Raw genomic sequence first — 20766 nt, 5'->3', positions numbered from 1 at the left:
TCTGTTTTGGCTAAAACCATTATTCATGAGGAGTGTTCAGCCAAAGTCAGAGGAATGATACTTTCCAAGTAGTATTTAACCTGTCTGGTGTAGCCTAGTCAGCTTTAGTGCAGTAAGTCTTACTTCCCCAACGCCCTTCAAGAGACCACGAATTGTCAGCCTCCTCGTAAAACTCCTGAACGTTTGTGTCCGCATGTTCTCCTTCTCTCTCTTTCCCTATTTCTTTTTTCCCCCCTTCTCTCCTTCAGAACCCTGGCCATCTGTCTAATTGTTCACCTCCATCGCTTAATGCTTTTTACATGCTTTCCCCCCTTTTTCCAGGCAATAAACTTTATTTTCCTCACGAGACCTCAATCTATATGGGGAGGGTAGGCAGGCAGATAGGGAGAAGGAGGGAGGACCGGTAGGATGGGAGGAGGAGGGAGGACTGGTAGGGTGGGAGGAGGAGGGAGGACCGTTAGGGTGGGAGGAGGAGGGAGGACCGGTATGGTGGGAGGAGGAGGGAGGACCGGTACGGTGGGAGGAGGAGGGAGGACCGGTAGGGTGGGAGGAGGAGGGAGGACCGGTATGGTGGGAGGAGGAGGGAGGACCGGTACGTTGGGAGGAGGAGGGAGGACCGGTACGGTGGGAGGAGGAGGGAGGACCGGTACGGTGGGAGGAGGAGGGAGGACCGGTACGGTGGGAGGAGGAGGGAGGACCGGTACGGTGGGAGGAGGAGGGAGGACCGGTACGGTGGGAGGAGGAGGGAGGACCGGTACGGTGGGAGGAGGAGGGAGGACCGGTAGGGTGGGAGGAGGAGGGAGGACCGGTAGGGTGGGAGGAGGAGGGAGGACCGGTACGGTGGGAGGAGGAGGGAGGACCGGTAGGGTGGGAGGAGGAGGGAGGACCGGTATGGTGGGAGGAGGAGGGAGGACCGGTAGGGTGGGAGGAGGAGGGAGGACCGGTAGGGTGGGAGGAGGAGGGAGGACCGGTAGGGTGGGAGGAGGAGGGAGGACCGGTATGGTGGGAGGAGGAGGGAGGGTTAGAAGTCATGCTGCTCACCTCCCTCTGCTGGATTTGCTGAAGTACCCCCATACCCACTCCATCCCTCCATCTCTTTCTCTCTCTCTCTCTCTTTCTCTCTCTCTTTCTCTGTCATATTGTATTCATATTGAGCATTTTATGTAAAAATAAGTTTGTCCCAAAGTGCTTTAACAGCAACCCTGGCCTAAACCCCTAAGAACAAGGATACATGACAGTGGTCAGGAAAAACCCTCTAGGTGGGAGGAAACCTTGAGAGGAACCAGACTCTAGTAGGGGAGGCGAGGGAGGCATAGACTGTGTGTGTGTCACATTTATAGGGTCATTAAATGAGCGGATGATATCCTCTCTTACCTGTGATTAGTGCTGTGTGTAGATGATATGAAACAGATCCCCTCTCATCAGACTTCTATAATGGCCATAATCACCTCCTTAACGTTGTGTGATAGCAGCCCTGCAATGCTATATAATAGCATCAGGAGAACCATTCTGGGTCAGATCCGCTGTGGTTTGAGTAAAGACAAAAATAACTCAATATACTTTAAAATGACTGAAACCAAATGGAAACAGTGAAGTAATGATAAAGGACCTATATTCATACAGTTTCATGACTGTCCAGCCCGCGAAGAATCACTAGACAGTGAGGAAACATTGAACATTCCAAAGATTATGGATAGAGGACAAATTTTGACACCAATAAAATATAACACATTTTCAGTGCGGTCCTCCGGACCTCGTTGAAGTCCAAATGCAGCCCCCAGGGCAGAATTAGTTTCACACCCCTGGAGTAGATCATTCTATGCTGGTATGGTTTTACCCTTGAGTGCGTGTGTGCGTGTGTGCGTGTGTGTGTGCGTGCGTGCGTGCGTGCGTGCGTGCGTGCGTGCGTGCGTGCGTGCGTGCGTGCGTGCGTGCGTGCGTGCGTGCGTGCGTGCGTGCGTGCGTGCGTGCGTGCGTGCGTGCGTGCGTGCGAGAGAGAGAGAGAGAGAGAGAGAGAGAGAGAGAGAGAGAGAGAGAGAGAGAGAGAGAGAGAGAGAGAGAGAGAGAGAGAGAGAGAGAGAGAGAGAGAGAGAGAGAGAGAGAGAGAGAGAGAGAGAGAGAGAGAGAGAGAGAGAGAATGTATTAATACTCATAGGGGCAGTAAGTGGGAGTGTAAAATGCTTGAAAAGTGTAAATCAAATATGAAGGAGCTGTTAACCCTTGGCGTGCTTGTCTTGGCTGGTGGGTATTGTTCCATGTGTGTCCTTGCTGTGGGTGTCATCTACAGTTACTCTCTACAGAGACAGATGCATGAAGGAAAGTCATTCCGTTATGACATTCCTGGGTTAGAGATGAGATGTGGGAAAGGCTGTCAGGGAACCGAAACCGGAGCGTGGAACACTCTTCCTGGGGTAATGTGAGCTGACAGTGTTCTCTAGGGACTGCGGGGAAAGTGTGCGTCAGGAATAGCTGATATTCCCAATCCCAGACAGTGGGGATCACGGGAGTGATGTCTCTCTCAGGTGTGAGGATGAGTCTGACGGACCATTTACACACACACACACGCACACGCACACGCTCTCTCTCGCTCTCTCGCTCTCTGTGTCTCTCGCTCTCTGTGTCTCTCGCTCTCTGTGTCTCTCGCTCTCTGTGTCTCTCGCTCTCTGTGTCTCTCTCTCTGTGTGTGCTGAAGTCTGGGTTCTATACCTGGTCATGGTAATACATCTCTGACAGGATCAGCTGGGTGTGTAGACTGATCCAGTGTGATAGAGTAGATAATGAATAGTCTGTGTTCAGTGTATAGACTGATCCAGTGTGATAGAGTAGATAATGAATAGTCTGTATTCGGTGTGTAAACTGATCCAGTCTGATATAGTAGATAATGAATAGTCTGTAGACTGATCCAGTGTGATAGAGTAGATAATGAATAGTCTGTAGACTGATCCAGTGTGACAGAGTAGATAATTAATAGTCTGTAGACTGATCCAGTGTGATAGAGTAGATAATTAATAGTCTGTAGACTGATCCAGTGTGATAGAGTAGATAATGAATAGTCTGTAGACTGATCCAGTGTGATAGAGTAGATAATGAATAGTCTGTAGACTGATCCAGTGTGATAGAGTAGATAATGAATAGTCTGTATTCGGTGTGTAAATGCAGATACGCATTCAGCTGTACAGTCATCTATCTTTCACCACTTCTCTCCTCTCCCTGTCCACCGGCATATGGTGTGTGATGAGCTACACATGGACAGACAGAACCGACAGAACCATGCACATTTACACAGAACCATGAGCATTTACACAGAACCATGCACATTTACACAGAACCATGAGCATTTACACAGAACCATGCACATTTACACAGAACCATGAGCATTTACACAGAACCATGAGCATTTACACAGAACCATGAGCATTTACACAGAACCATGAACATTTACACAGAGCCATGAGCATTTACACAGAACCATGAGCATTTACAAAGAACCATGAGCATTTACAAAGAACCATGAGCATTTACACAGAACCATGAGCATTTACAAAGAACCATGAGCATTTACACAGAACCATGCACATTCACACAGAACCATGCACATTCACACAGAACCATGAGCATTTACACAGAACCATGCACATTCACACAGAACCATGCACATTTACACAGAACCATGAGCATTTACACAGAACCATGAGCATTTACACAGAACCATGAGCATTTACACAGAACCATGAGCATTTATACAGAACCATGAGCATGTCAGGAGCCATCAACAGCCTGAGAGATGTGAAGCTGTCTGCTGAAGTTGAGCTGGGGTCATAATGTCTCATAAGATCTGGAGGCGTCTGCAGTCTGTCTCAACATCAGCAGATGTCAATCTAAATGGTTACTTCTGGAGGAGCTAGTGTTTGTGTCGTACCCAAACTCACAATATTGTTGATTCATGATATTAATGTTGATGAGGATGATGATAAACGTATTGTGTGTTGTCTGTTCTCTCTGCAGCACAAGGCCAGGTTGGAGGCCATGATGTTGGACCTGGCCTCTCTCCGCAGTGTCAGAGAGTTCGCTGACTCCTTCAAGACCAAGAAACTGTAAGTAACCTGCTATGTCTGTTTATTCCTATGAGCTATTACTGTAGCAATATGAACTGCCCCAGGGTTCCACAAAAACACTCTCCGTAGTCGATGTGAGTAAGACCTTTAAACAGGTTAACATTCACAAGGCAACCGGGTCAGACGGACTACCAGGACACATAGCATGCGCTGACCAGCTGGCAAGTGTCTTCACTGACATTTTCTATCTCTCTCTGACCCAGTCTGTAAAACCTACAGTACATTTCAATTTCAATTGCACTAATGAACCTATTCAATCAATTACCAATCTACCTCAATGACCTCTTACCCCTGCACATCAACTCGGTACTGGTACCCTGTGTATGTAGCCAAGTTATCATTACTCACATATTTATTACTTGTGCTATTATCTTTCTATTATAGGTCTGTAAGTAAGCATTAACTGTTAATCTACGCCTGCTGTTTTATGAAGCATGTGACATTTTTTATTTTATTTATTCATTTGATTGGAACACTAAGCAAAACAATCTGATGTTTTTTGGATCACTTCAAAATAAATATATCCATATTTAGCTTTTGATTGAATAGGTTCATTAGTCTAAACTAAGTAAATTCCACATGCACAGTGTTGGAAAAAGTACCCAAAATGACTCCCTTTAGACCCCAATATAATTCTAGTACGCTGCTGTAGATCCCTGAGAATTTTCACACACATTTTCTCACACATTTCAAACAAACAGACAAAGCTCAAAAATAAAGAACAAATAACAATTACAAGTTAACTTATTATTATTTTTTTTTTTTATATATATATATTTTTTCTTTTACATTTTTACCCCCTTTTCTCCCCAATTTTCGTGGTATCCAATCGATGTAGTACAGACCAGGCCTGACAACATGTAGGTAACCTCTCTCTCAGTAACATGTAGTACAGACCAGGCCTGACAACATGTAGGTAACCTCTCTCTCAGTAACATGTAGTACAGACCAGGCCTGACAACATGTAGGTAACCTCTCTCTCAGTAACATGTAGTACAGACCAGGCCTGACAACATGTAGGTAACCTCTCTCAGTAACATGTAGTACAGACCAGGCCTGACACAAAATGTAGGTAACCTCTCTCAGTACGATTTAGTACAGACCAGGCCTGACACAAAATGTAGGTAACCTCTCTCAGTACGATTTAGTACAGACCAGGCCTGACACAAAATGTAGGTAACCTCTCTCAGTACGATTTAGTACAGACCAGGCCTGACACAAAATGTAGGTAACCTCTCTCAGTACGAATTTTTTTTTTTTTTTTTTTTTTTTTTTTTTGGGGGTGGATCAGCTTAATATTGCGGAAAGAATGTTGCTTCCAATGTAATTGTCTGCATCATTTCCAATCCCCCATATTTTTTTGGGTAAATATATATATCCATTCACGTATGCATACATATACACATATATACATACACATACCTACATAGACATACATACTTTTTTTAAAGAGTATACCTTTATTATTATTCCCCGCAAACCCTACCACTGATCCCCCAATTGGAGTAAACTGATAAACATTTCTGTTTTTACCTTCAATTTATACATCTTATACACATTTTACAGACACAGTCTACTTTATAATAGTTCTCTCTTGTTTGTTCTTAGTCCTTCCTCTATTTCTGTTGTCCATCCAGTTTGATTTCCACTTGTAACTGTGCTATTTCACAATAGCTCCGCACCTATACACATTTCACAGATCCCGTATGCCCTACATTGTTTATCTTGTTATTAGTCCCACCCTTCAGCTCCACTCAACCTTTCCCATCTATCTTCCAACATCATCCATTTCGGATTTTTATTTGCCATATATTTTTCAACTGTGCTGTGATGCTTCACAAAAGATTTGAATCTTCCTATTCTCATAGCTTCCACGGATTGTAAATTAAAAATAAACATTTTTGCTAAAATAATTATTATATTATTGATTGATTGACTATGGCTTTTCAAATCCCCCAGTATTGCTATCTGTAGCGTTAGTTCTACGCAAATGTTGCAATTCTTCAACCATTCCTGGACCTGTGACCAAAAACGAGCTACATGCGGACAATACCAAAATAAATGGTCTAATGACTCTGCCTCCTCACAGCAGAATCTGCAGAGCTGGGAAGATTGTATCCCCCATATATATAACATTCTATTAGTTGCAAGAATTTTGTACAATAATTTAAATTGAAAAATTCGAAGTTTTGAATCCGGCGTTGTTTTGCGTATCAATTCATAAACCATGTGCCATGGAATGGGTACATCGAAAATCTCTTCCCAACTATTTTGCAATTTATATGGCACAGCTGTCAGTTTTTTGGTCCTTAAATTAAATTGGTATATGTTTTTATTTATCACACTTTTCTTTAACCATTTATGTTCTTTAATATAAGGCCGACATACAAGTTCCTTACTTTTATCCCCTTCTACCTGCCTCTTCCATTTTTGTGGTAATGCTGCAATTAATTGGTTGTAATTTTGGGTAGAGCAGACATTTCCATATGTCTGTGTTAGCTGCATGTGTGACATTACTCCACCAGTCCTATTTATGATATCATTCACAAAAATTATACCTTTTTTAAACATTTCTTCGATAAATACAGTTTTTTTATCAATTACTATATTTGAATTTAACCACAAGATTTGTTGTACTATTTGTTCCGTCCTTTCAGGTGGATTAAACTGAAATTGCAACCAACTTTCTAAGGCTTGTTTAAAAAATAAAGATATTTTGGAGATTATTTCCTTTTCAAACAACCGAAAGTGAGCAGGTGTAATCTGAATAAAGGGAAAAAGGCCCTTCTTGAACATAGGATGAGACATTCGTACCAATCTACTAGAGAACCAGTTTGGATTTAAGTATAACTTTTGTATGACTGATGCCTTTAGTGAGAGGTCTAATGCTTTAATATTTAATAATTTCTGCCCTCCGAATTCATATTCGTTATATAAATAGGCCCTTTTAATTTTATCTGGCTTGCCGTTCCAAATAAAATTGAATATTTTTTGTTCATATAATTTAAAAAGCAGGTCACTAGGTGTAGGCAAAACCATAAGCAAATAGGTAAACTGTGATATGATTAAAGAGTTAATCAGGGTGATTTTCCCACAAATAGACAGGTATTTTCCTTTCCATGGTAGCAAGATCTTATCTATTTTTGCTAACTTTCTATAAAAATTTATTGGAGTGAGATCATTTCTTTCTTTTGGGATTTGTATACCGAGTATGTCCACATCTCCGTCAGACCATTTAATTGGTAAACTACATGGCAATGTAAAATGTGTATTTTTTAGTGATCCAATACGTAATATGGTACATTTATCATAATTTGGTTTTAATCCAGAGAGGATAGCAAATGTATCTAGATCCTCTAAGAGGCCGTGGAGAGATTCTAGTTGTGGTTTTAAAAGAAAACATGAATCATCAGCGTACAATGACACCTTAGTTTTTAGGCCCTGGATTTCTAATCCCTTAATATTAATGTTTGATCTAATTTTAACAGCTAACATTTCGATGGCAATAATAAATAGATATGCCGATAGTGGACAACCTTGTTTTACTCCTCTAGATAGTTTAAAACTTTCTGAGATGTAGCCATTATTTACTATTTTACACCTAGGGTTACTATACATAATTTTAACCCATTTTATAAGAGATTCCCCAAAATTGAAATATTCTAGGCATTTATATATAAACTCCAGTCGTACTTTATCAAAAGCCTTTTCAAAATCAGCTATGAAAACCAGGCCTGGTGTCCCCGATATTTCATAGTGTTCTATTGTTTCCAGTACTTGCCTTATATTATCTCCAATGTATCGTCCATGTAAAAAACCTGTCTGATTAGGATGAATAATATCTGACAAAACTTTTTTTATTCTATGCGCCAAGCATTTTGCTAGGATTTTTGCATCACAACACTGAAGTGTAAGAGGTCTCCAATTTTTTAAATGGACTGGATCTTTATATATACCACTTGGGTCCTGTTTCAGTAATAATGATATCACACCTTCTTGTTGCGTGTCTGATAATCTATCATTTATATAGGAGTGGTTAAAACAAGCTAATAATGGTCCTTTGAGTATATCAAAAAAATGTTTGTATACTTCCACTGGTATGCCATCCAGTCCTGGAGTTTTCCCATCCTTAAAGGCCCCAATTGCATCAAGTAGTTCCTCCTCTGTAATTAGGCCTTCACATGAGTCTTTCTGTACAGATGTTAATTTTACATTATTATTAGGGAAAAAATCCATACAATTAGTTTCAGTTAGTGGAGATGGAGGAGCCTGAAACGAAAACATATTCTTAAAGTACTTTACTTCCTCTTTCAAAATATCATTTGGTGAATCATGCGTGACTCCATCATTTGTAACAAGTTTTAATACGTTTTTTTTGGTAGCATTTCTATATTGAAGATTGAAAAAGAATTTGGTGCATTTTTCCCCATATTCCATCCAGTTCGCTTTATTTTTATAATATATTACACTGGATCTTTCTTGAATAAGTTCCTCCATTTCTTTTTGTTTTTCCTCTAACTTATTCTGTGCCTCTATGGTACCGTTTTTATTGTTATCTAACTGTACTGTTAGTCCTTCAATTTCCTTTGTTAATATGGACTCTTTTGATCGAAATTGCTTTTGTTTTATAGATGAGTACTGAATTGCATGGCCTCTAAAGGCACACTTAAAAGTGTCCCATACAATATGGGGATCTGCTGTACCTATGTTATGTCTAAAAAAAGTCAGTTATAAATTCTTCTGTCCTAGTTCTAAACAATTTATCATCTAGTAGGCTTTGATTAAATTTCCAATATCCTCGCCCACGTGGAAATTCTGTAAGAGTAATATATATGCCAATTATGTGATGGTCCGACCGCATTCTGTCCCCTATCAAACACTTTTTAACTTTTGGTGCCAGAGAGAATGATATAAGAAAGTAGTCAAGGCGACTAGCTTGATTAAGCCTCCGCCATGTATATCTCACTAGGTCAGGGTATTTAAGTCTCCATATATCCACTAATTCCAATATATCCATGACATTCCTGATTTCCTTAAGTGCCTGAGGGTGATAGTTTGTAGTGTGATTTCCTTTCCGGTCCATAGAGGTATTTAAGACCGTATTAAAATCTCCCACTATAATAATAGAGTCTAGTGTTGCTTGTAGAGTTGATACATTCTTATATATATTGTCAAAGAAGCTTGGATCATCATTATTCGGACCGTATAGGTTAATAAGCCATATATGTTTATTGTCCAATAACATATTTAAAATAATCCATCTACCTTGAGGATCTGTTTGGACAAGTTGCACATTTGGATCAAAGTTATTATTAATTAAAACCATCACCCCTTTTGAATTTCTTTGCCCATGGGAGAAATATATTTCGCCCCCCCAGTTCTTTTTCCACAAAACTTCATCTAAAACTGTCGAATGGGTTTCCTGTAAACAATAGATATTATAATCCTTCTCTTTTAGCCAGGTAAATACTGATCGTCTTTTCTTATTATCTGCTAAGCCATTACAATTGTGACTGGCTATACTTATTTCACCACTTACCATAATGAGACACACCTTTCAATTATTTTTATCAAAATATATGTTTGTAAACGTCCTATTAAAAAGTAACATAATGATTGAGTGTCTATATAGTTGTACCATGACATTTGCATCTCCACTAAGCAAACCTCCAATTGGTCCCCACTATTCCACCCGCCAAAAGCCCCCATCTCGAGTTGGGTTGTCATCCCAATGCCCGGCAGACCACCCCCGACCCCCCCCATCGCACAGCCCCGGACCGACTGGGATCCATCCTTCGAAAAGTGCACACAGCGCCATCCACCGAACCGAAGCAGATCCATTGCCAAATGCATTTCCATCGCCCTCACCTCGATGTGTATTACATATTGCTGTGGATCATCCTCTATAGTCCCTAACATCTTTTACTTCTTCCTTCGCAACAGTTGTGGGATACACACATACACCCACACACATTCAGCCCTTACCCCCACACAACCATAAGCTCACCCTCTCAACAATTGCACCATCCCAGAGCCCAACTCAAGATGGGTCATGATTTACAAATGTACTTGCAGTTGCAGCTGCATGAGAAGGCCTGCAAGACCGCGCAAAAAATGAGCATAAATGTAGAGATTTATTTACCATTGTCACATCCTAGATGATGGAGGTCAAATGTACACCTTCTTCCTGAAACACCCACAATATGGTCATCCGTTTTGACCATGTTCCCAAGCATCTCCATGCAGTCCGACTTTGATTTCGTGCCACCAGGGCCACAATAATATACCCCCTCTCTGAATGTCCGAGTGTGACCCCCTCCCCATGGGTTACTGCAGCTAGTGTTGCCAGCACTGCCACTGCCTGGGTGGGGGCACCCCACCGGAATCCCCACCGGCTAGGTACAAGGTCGTCAAGGTTCTCATTAGCAGCTTTGAGAATTTCCTTGTTTATTATGCTCTCCCTTTAGGGGGCTTTGGCTTTGCAGGACCAACCCTGCCAAGCAGGCTCAGAATCTTGAGGGGGCAGTGCTGCTCTTGGTCCCTGACCTCATTTTGGCTGCATACAGACCGCTTACAGCATGCACATAAAACAGTTAGGGACTTCTCCTTAGTATCTGGGCCATTCATGTGGGTGTCTAGGGTATAGGGCCATGGACCGTACCATTAAAATAGGATAATAAATAATTAGATATAATTTATTTTAAAAATGTAGTTCCCCATGATAGGACAATAAATAAATAAGACGTATAATTCATTATAAAAGTATATCCATCATCTGAACAACATTGAAAGCCCTCTCATACCCGGCTCACAGCAATACATTGGCTCTGGGATATGCAACCATTTCATTACTCACTCACTCAACTTTCCAAACATAACAAATAAAAATAAACACACATCACACCATCCACACATACTGTGCCTTCTGTTTACTTAGTTTTTATCTTCACTATGTAGAAATAGTGCTTGTGTTCAATTAGTTATATGTGAAGATTTATAGAAAAGCTATATTTTGTATTGTATTGTTACAATCAATAACCGGGCTTGAATTGTGTTTATTTTCCTCATCTATGAGAACTTTGTAATTTTTAAAATAACCATGGAGTAGTCTTTGTTTTTTAAAATAACCATGGAGTAGTCTTTGTTTTTTAAAATAACCATGGAGTAGTCTTTGTGTCTCTGAACAACTGGTTATCAATATATAGTTTATCAACGACGAGAGCTACTCGTTTCGCTTTTAATCTATTTTCTTTGAAAATTGGATACAGAACTTTGCGCCGTTCTGCAATTTCTTTCGGAAACTGATCATTCATGCCAATTTTGGTCCCAGCAAGTCTTTTACCCAGGCTTTTAACCATTATTTTATCTTTAAATGAAGCAAATTTGGCAACGATTGGGCGTTCGTACCTCTGCCCTCTCTGTCCGAGGCGGTGTACACGTTCAAGTTGGATCTTGTCGATAACTTCGCGTGGAATCTGAAGCGCTGCAAAAAGGAACTCTCTAACTACAGATTCAGGAACCTCTCCTTCTTTCTCTTGGATATTTGTAAGTACCAAATTCTCTCTCATGGATCTAGTTTGTATGTCCAGTAAGCATTCCTTCAGAACGGTGTTCTCCTTTTTAATTTCATTCATTTCGGTTTCAATCTTATTGACTGTCCCTTTTAGCGCGTGTGTTTCCTTCTCCAATGTCGCAGCTTTTTCATCACTCATCTCTAGGCTTGCCTTCAACTCTTTTATATCCTTACTAACTAATTCAAGTATACCCAGTTTGTCATTTATTGATTTTAACAGATCGGTTTCGACCTTTACCATTGCCGGTGGTGAGAATATTAGATCATCAGTGTCTGTTGAAGAGTCACGTTTTCGTTTTTGAATCGGTTCCCCTGTCTTACTCTCCGTCATGTTTGGGTGTTGCTTGTTTTCGTAATATTTGTCGATAAATGTCTCTAGTCTTAGGATTTGTTTTGTGTTATTATCCAGATTGAAGGTTATCACCCACCAGATTATTTAGTGCTAATATTTTAGTCTAATTTAGCAGATATTTCGAATATTATGTTTTATCTTGAGGTGCTCTACATAACTTCGTTCAGTCCGCCATTACCTTTACGTTACCTTTACGTCCGCCGTCTACGTCTACCTAGGTAACCTGTAGGTAACCTCTCTCAGTACGATTTAGTACAGACCAGGCCTGACACAAAATGTAGGTAACCTCTCTCAGTAAGATTTAGTACAGACCAGGCCGGATGTAAAGCCTACTTTGACAACAATTGACTGACTGTATTAGATAGATAAAGAGAGAAGATACAAAACACCACAACTGTTCAGAGACTAAAAGATTTGTATGACAAATTCATATTTCACAATGTCACTTTAGTGTTTGCATTTAGCCTACAACATGTTATGGAACTTCTGGAAGCACGGCCCCATCCTGCAAAATGGCACAGAACACGTAGAGCACCCAAAGGAGGTTTCTACACATCTACCACTCTTTGCCTTGTGTCCACTCCGGATGCACACCACACACCCTATCTTGTGTCATTCAAACTTAACCTGCTTTCAAATCAGTTACAACTTGGGCCACGCTCTGGTGCCACACTCTTGGCACCCCTATTCCTGCCACTGTAGCCATATCACAAAATGACTGCACAAGCTGCATTTTGAAGGCCTTCAGAGTCCAGCACCTGCAGTTTCTGAGAAGGGCCTTTGCAGGGTCCCCCACGCAATGTACGCATTTATGATGGCAATGTTGAGCATACTCCAAAACAAATACTTCCACCATTTTATGCCTGTGCGTCCAACATTGTAAAAGCTCATCAGATGGTCAAGCTCTTGAACAGATTTAAGTTCCTACCACTTTTAAAAACAACTCCAAAACCACTGCCACTGTCACTTTAGGCCCAGGCTGTGTGGTACAAGGGTGAATGGTGGGACTTGGGGCAGAGACTCCATGGAAACGTAGGCTCCCGTCTCGGGTGTGTGGGCTCCGTTTTCCCCTCCCTCTTCTTCCACCTCCCCCTCTGCTTCCTCCTCTCCCTTATCCTGTTCTTCCTCCTCTCCCTCATCCTCTTCTTCCTCCTCTCCCTCATCCTTTTCTTCCTCCTCTCCCTCATGTTCCTCTCCCTCCACTCTCCTCTTGCTCCATTCCTCCCTCCACTCTCCTCTCGCTCCACTCTCCTCTCGCTCCACTCCTCTCCCCACTCTCCTCTCGCTCCACTCTCCTCTCGCTCCACTCCTACCTCCACTCTCCTCTCGCTCCACTCTCCTCTCGCTCCACTCCTCCCTCCACTCCTTCCTCCACTCTCCTCTTGCTCCACTCCTTCCTCCACTCTCCTCTCCCTCCACTCTCCTCTCGCTCCACTCCTCCCTCCACTCTCCTCTCGCTCCACTCCTCCCTCCACTCTCCTCTCCCTCCACTCTCCTCTCGCTCCACTCCTCTCCCCACTCTCCTCTCGCTCCACTCTCCTCTCGCTCCACTCCTCTCCCCACTCTCCTCTCGCTCCTCTCCTCTCGCTCCACTCCTACCTCCACTCCTTCCTCCACTCTCCTCTTGCTCCACTCCTTCCTCCACTCTCCTCTCCCTCCACTCTCCTCTCGCTCCACTCCTCCCTCCACTCTCCTCTCGCTCCACTCTCCTCTCGCTCCACTCCTCTCCCCACTCTCCTCTCGCTCCACTCTCCTCTCGCTCCACTCCTACCTCAACTCTCCTCTCGCTCCACTCTCCTCTCGCTCCACTCCTCCCTCCACTCCTTCCTCCACTCTCCTCTCGCTCCACTCCTCCCTCCACTCTCCTCTCGCTCCACTCTTCCCTCCACTCTCCTCTCCCTCCACTCTCCTCTCGCTCCACTCCTCCCTCCACTCTCCTCTCACTCCACTCCTCCCTCCACTCTCCTCTCCCTCCACTCTCCTCTCGCTCCACTCCTCCCTCCACTCTCCTCTCGCTCCACTCTCCTCTTGCTCCACTCCTCCCTCCACTCCACTCTCCTCTCCCTCCACTCTCCTCTCACTCCACTCCTCCCTCCACTCTCCTCTCCCTCCACTCTCCTCTCCCTCCACTCTCCTCTCGCTCCACTCTCCTCTCCCTCCACTCCTCGCTCCACATCTCTATTCCTCCAATCATCTCTAACTCATCTTCCTCTAAACAAGTGAAATATCACATTTACATGAGTCTTCAGATCCTTTGCTCAGTACTTTGTTGAAGCACCTTTGACAGCAATTACAGCCTTGAGTCTTCTTGGGTATGACGCTACAAGCTTGGCACACCTGTATTTGGGGACATTCTCCCATTCTTCTCTGTAGATCCTCTCAAACTCTGTCAGGTTGGATGGTGAGTGTTGGTGCACAGCTATTTTCAGGTCTCTCCAGAGATGTTCGATCAGGTTTAAGTCCGGGCTCTGGCTGGACATTCAGAGACTTGTCCCAAAGCCACTCCTGTGTTGTCTTGGCTGTGAGCTTAGGGTCTTGTCTTGTAGGAAGGTGAACCTTCACCCCAGTCTGAGGTTCTGAGCACTGTGGAGCAGGTTTTCATCAAGGATCTCTCTGTACTTCATCTTTGCCTCGATCCTGACTAGTCTCCCAGTCCCTGCCGATGAAAAACACCCCCACAGCATGATGCTGCCACCACTGTGCTTCACCGTAGGGATGATGCCACGTTTCCTCCAGACATAATGCTTGACATTCAGGTCAAAGAGTTTAATCTTGGTTTCATCGGACCAGAGAATTGTGTTTCTCATGGTCAGAGTCCTTTAGGTGCCTTTTGGCAAACTCCTAGCGGGCTGCTATATGCCTTTTACTGAGGAGTGGCTTCCGTCTGGCCACCCTACCATAAAGGCCTGATTGGTGGAGTGCTGCAGAGATGTCCTTCTGGAAGGTTCTGGAAGGTTCTGGAAGGTTCTCCCATCTCCAAAGAGGAACACTGGAGCTCTGTCAGTGTGACCATCGGGTTCATAGTTTCCTTCCTGACCAAGGCCCTTCTCCGATTGCTCAGTTTATCCTGGCGACCAGCTCTAGGAAGAGTAGGTGGTAACCAAACTTCTTCCATTTTAGAATGATGGAGGCCACCGTATTTTTGGAGACCTTCAATGCTGCAGACATTTTTTGGTACCCTTCCCCAGATCTGTACCTCAACACAATCCTGTCTCGGAGCTCGACGGACAATTCCTTCAACCTCATGGCTTGGTTTTTGCTCTGACATGCACTGTCAACTGTGGGACCTTATATAGACAGGTGTGTGCCTTTCCAAATCATGTCCAATCAATTGAATTGACCACAGGTGTACTCCAATCAAGTTGTAGAAACATCTCAAGGATGATCAATGGAAACAGGATGCACCTGAGCTCAGTTTTGAGTCTCATAGCAAAGGGAATACTTATGTAAATTAGGTATTTCAGTTTTTTATTTGTAATAAATTAGCAAACATTTCTAAAAACCTGTTTTTGCTTTGTCATTATGGGGTATTGTGTTGTAGATTGATGAGGATTTGTATTTATTTAATCCATTTTAGAATAAGGCTGTAACGTAACAAAATGTGCAAAGGGTCAAGAGGTCTGAATACTTTCCAAAGGCATTGTATATCTGCTGTTTACTTATTTCACTCACCTCGACATCATTCACAGTGAAAAGACATGTCTGCTTCGGCGCTGTCATTTTGAGTAATGCAGTAAAAAAAAAGTCAAATGACAGCATACCCGGTTGCCGGTGTCTAAATTATATATTTTTTATACCCCTTTTTCTCCCCAATTTCATGGTATCCAATTGGTAGTTACAGTCTTGTCCCATCGATGCAACTCCCGTATGGACTCGGGAGAGGCGAAGGTCGAGAGCCGTGCGTGCGCCGAAACACAACCCAGCCAAGCCGCACTGCTTCTTGACACACTGCTCGCTTCCCCGGAAGCCAACTGCACCAATGTGTCTGAGGAAACACCGTACACCTAGCGGCCGTGTCAGCGTGCATTTGCTCCCGAGCCGCCACAGGAGTCGCTAGTGCGCAATGGGACAAGAACATCCCTGCCAGCCAAACCCTCCCCTAACCCGGGCAATGCTGGGCCAATTGTGCGCCGCCCCATGGGTCTCTCGGTCGCGGCCGGCTGTGACAGAGCCTGGACTCGAACCAGGATCTCTAGTGGCACGGCTAGCACTGCGATGTTGACACAGATGTTATTGTTAGAAAAATAAAGCCTTTCACGGCCGCTATAGTAATTTAAATAAATACAGTCGGTGGCCGATATAGTAATTTAAATAAATACAGTAGGTGGCTGCTATAGTAATTTAAATAAATACAGTTGGTGGTCGCTATAGTAATTTAAATAAATACAGTCGGTGGCCGCTATAGTAATTTAAAGAAATACAGTCGGTGGCCGCTATAGTAATTTAAAGAAATACAGTCGGTGGTCGTTATAGTAATTTAAAGAAATACAGTCGGTGGTCGCTATAGTAATTTAAAGAAATACAGTCGGTGGTCGCTATAGTAATTTAAAGAAATACAGTCGGTGGTCACTATAGTAATTTAAATAAATACAGTCGGTGGTCGCTATAGTAATTTAAATAAATACAGTCGGTGGTCGCTATAGTAATTTAAAGAAATACAGTCGGTGGTCGCTATAGTAATTTAAAGAAATACAGTCGGTGGTCGCTATAGTAATTTAAATAAATACAGTCGGTGGTCGCTATAGTAATTTAAATAAATACAGTCGGTGGCTGCTATAGTAATTTAAAGAAATACTGTCGGTGGTCGCTATAGTAATTTAAAGAAATACTGTCGGTGGTCGCTATAGTAATTAAAATAAATACAGTCGGTGGCCGATATAGTAATTTAAATAAATACAGTCGGTGGTCGCTATAGTAATTTAAATAAATACAGTCGGTGGCTGCTATAGTAATTTAAAGAAATACTGTCGGTGGTCGCTATAGTAATTTAAATAAATACAGTCGGTGGTCGCTATAGTAATTTAAAGAAATACTGTCGGTGGTCGCTATAGTAATTTAAATAAATACAGTCGGTGGTCGCTATAGTAATTTAAATAAATACAGTCGGTGGCTGCTATAGTAATTTAAAGAAATACTGTCGGTGGTCGCTATAGTAATTAAAATAAATACAGTCGGTGGCTGCTATAGTAATTTAAATAAATACTGTCGGTGGCCGATATAGTAATTAAAATAAATAGAGTCGGTGGTCGTTATAGTAATTTAAATAAATAGAGTCGGTGGCCGATATAGTAATTTAAAGAAATACTGTTGGTGGTCGTTATAGTAATTTAAAGAAATACAGTCGGTAGCTGCTATAGTAATTTAAAGAAATACAGTCGGTGGCCGATATAGTAATTTAAAGAAATACTGTCGGTGGTCGCTATAGTAATTTAAAGAAATACAGTCGGTGGTCGCTATAGTAATTTAAAGAAATACAGTCGGTGGCTGCTATAGTAATTTAAATAAATACTGTCGGTGGCCGATATAGTAATTTAAATAAATACAGTCGGTGGTCGCTATAGTAATTTAAATAAATACAGTCGGTGGCTGCTATAGTAATTTAAAGAAATACTGTCGGTGGTCGCTATAGTAATTTAAATAAATACAGTCGGTGGCTGCTATAGTAATTTAAAGAAATACTGTCGGTGGTCGCTATAGTAATTAAAATAAATACAGTCGGTAGCTGCTATAGTAATTTAAATAAATACAGTCGGTGGCCGATATAGTAATTTAAAGAAATACAGTCGGTGGTCGCTATAGTAATTTAAATAAATACTGTCGGTGGTCGCTATAGTAATTTAAAGAAATACAGTCGGTGGTCGCTATAGTAATTTAAATAAATACAGTCGGTGGATTTATATTAAGTATCAAAACTAAATGTAATCACTAAAATATACTTGTGGGGGCATCCCAGGGGACGTTAGAGCAGAGTCGAGGGGAGAGGAGAGTCTGTGAGCTGTGAATGGCATGGGGCAGTTGTCTGATACTGCCACAACTATATTAGAGAACGCTTGTCTTCAGGCACAGCAAACACACAAAACACACACATTTCTACCCTGTGTGTGTTTTTGTTCCAGCTCCCGTCCCTGTATGGCCAATAAAGTCCTGTGTTAATGATCATTGGACAGAGCCCAGCAGCACACAGAGCCAATCACCTCCTCCAGGCAGGTTATCATTGATGTCAGAGATCAGGCCAAAGGGGGCTAGTTACACTAAATATACAATATACTCATCTATCCCTGTTTGGTACTTAACACCCCCGCTTGACCAGCGCTAAAATAACAGTTCGACCGGGCCAGCAGCAGTAGGCCCATTAAAGACCTTCATTAGACCGGTGGTTATGAAGATGAGACCCTGGGCTAGGAACTGATGTCTGCTCTTCTGAGGAGGAGGAGGAGGAGGAGGAGTTATGAGCTCTGAGAGATACACATTAAGGACAAGTGCTCTCGCCTAACTTGTGGTCTGATTTTAACTGGTGGTCCCTCTTTAACTGACCTGTAAAATCACCAACAGTTTTTTTGTACAATTTAGATCTATGAAAGTTTGTTGATATCTAACTGAAAGAGGTCTTACATACAGATGTCCTATCTTAATTTGACCAGTTTCTCACAGCAGGAAAATAATCCTGCAGCAACAGGAAATGTGAATTATTATTATATGGATTATAATTAATGGACATTTTTGTAGGGGTTGATTCATTTTTCATTAGGGCAAATCAAGTCTGACATTAAAACATACAAAAAAACATGTAGAAATGACAAACTTTAGAAGCCTTTTTAACCCTTTTTAAACCAAGTTAGCAGTGTATTCCAAATGCTCTGTTACTTCATGTCAGTCAATTTAGCTTATTTGAGCTGTTCTTGCCGTAATATGGACTTGGTCTTTTACCAAATAGGGCTGTCTTCTGTATACCCCCCATACCTTGTCACAAAACAACTGACTGGCTCAAACACATTAAGAAGGAAAGAAATTCCACAAATTAACTTTTAACAAGGCACACCTGTTAATTGAAATGCATTCCAGGTGACTACCTCATGTAGCTGGTTGAGAGAATGCCAAGAGTGTGCAAAGCTGTCATCAAGGCAAAGGGTGGCTACTTTGAAGAATCTCAAATATAAAATATATTTTGATTTGTTGAACACTTTTTTTTGGTTACTACATGATTCCATATGTGTTATTTCATAGTTTTGATGTCTTCACTATTATTCTACAATGTAAAAAATAAAGAAACACTTTTGAATGAGTAGGTGTGTCCAAACACTGCTTTCTTATTACCCACCAACCTGTTCTCTGGCTCTATTAAGTCACTGACGCTGGTTACATTTTAGGGAGTGGATTTGGAGTTCAATCTAAAGATGACTTCTTACTTTGGGTTAAACACTGCGGCTAAGAGTTTTTGAATGATTCTGTATATAGCACAGTAGAGTATGATTTGCATATGTAGGCATTCTGTAGTTGGTGTGGACTGAGTGTGACTCTCAGTAATGAACCCTGTGTGTGTTGTGTGAACTGTGTGAGCTGTGTGTGCTGTGTGTGCTGTGTGAACTGTGTGAGCTGTGTGTGCTGTGTGTGCTGTGTGAGCTGTGTGTGCTGTGTGTGCTGTGTGAGCTGTGTGTGCTGTGTGAGCTGTGTGAACTGTGTGAGCTGTGTGTGCTGTGTGAGCTGTGTGTGCTGTGTGTGCTGTGTGAGCTGTGTGAACTGTGTGAGCTGTGTGTGCTGTGTGAGCTGTGTGAGCTGTGTGTGCTGTGTGAGCTGTGTGAACTGTGTGAGCTGTGTGAACTGTGTGAGCTGTGTGAGCTGTGTGTGCTGTGTGAGCTGTGTGTGCTGTGTGTGCTGTGTGAGCTGTGTGAACTGTGTGAGCTGTGTGTGCTGTGTGAGCTGTGTGAGCTGTGTGTGCTGTGTGAGCTGTGTGAACTGTGTGAGCTGTGTGTGCTGTGTGTGCTGTGTGAGCTGTGTGTGCTGTATGTGCTGTATGTGCTGTGTGTTAGGAGGCCTGAAGGTGAATGTTCACTCCAGTCCTCTCTAACAGTGTTATAGGGAACAATCATTAGAGCCATGCATAACAATTCACACATTCTAGCATCCAGTTTTTAATGAATCCAGCAGGCAGTCTTAAACACAGGGTACACAAACTGCCCTGGGCCTCGTAATTCATTCTAATGGAAGAAATCAAAAGTTGGCGGGTGTGTTTGGATTGCTCGCCAGTGTTACCGTGGTTTCGAGCTCGCTGGAGGGATGCCACCGACAAGGATCTCTCACAGCTCGACATGGCCAGAGTACCGAAGCAAAAGTGTAGGAGCAGTCAACAGTGCTTCTAGACCGGAACCCTGGCCTCTTGGTGTGGAGTCTGTTGGGAACAGAGCCCCAGAACCAGCTGGCTGATAGAACTTCTGTAGGTTCATCTCTTTGTAGGTGAGGCTTTGTGGTGGAATGTGAGGTCATCGCTTCCTTTTAGGTGGTTGTAGAATTGAACAGCTCTTTTCTGGATGTTGATAACCTTTCAGGGCTAGGCGGCCCGCTAGGAGGACAACTTCTGGTGAAACCATAACTAGCGGGTGTAGTCCTAATTCTGCTCTGCATGCATTGTTTGGGGTTAAAACCTCACAGCCATAGAGGGCAATGGGTTCTATAACTGATTGAAGTATTTTTTGCCAAATCCACCTCCCCTCTCTGTCTCTCTCTCTCTC

The 20766-nt window shown here is 42.6% G+C and overlaps 1 protein-coding gene across 1 annotated transcript in view; it reads left to right on the top strand.

Moving 5' to 3' along the window:
* The window catches only part of LOC120065851 (WW domain-containing oxidoreductase-like), a 62913-nt gene that overhangs the window by 18516 nt on the left and 23631 nt on the right, over positions 1–20766 (top strand). The window contains exon 2 of the mRNA XM_039016898.1: positions 4006–4094. Within this exon, the coding sequence (XP_038872826.1) occupies positions 4006–4094 (89 nt within the window). The remainder of the gene's footprint in view (positions 1–4005; positions 4095–20766) is intronic.

This window comes from Salvelinus namaycush, chromosome 21 (genome assembly GCF_016432855.1).
Source record: "Salvelinus namaycush isolate Seneca chromosome 21, SaNama_1.0, whole genome shotgun sequence".
NCBI lineage: Eukaryota > Metazoa > Chordata > Actinopteri > Salmoniformes > Salmonidae > Salvelinus > Salvelinus namaycush.
Note: the sequence above shows the minus strand (reverse complement) of the source record. Positions and strands in the feature narration are given on the sequence as shown.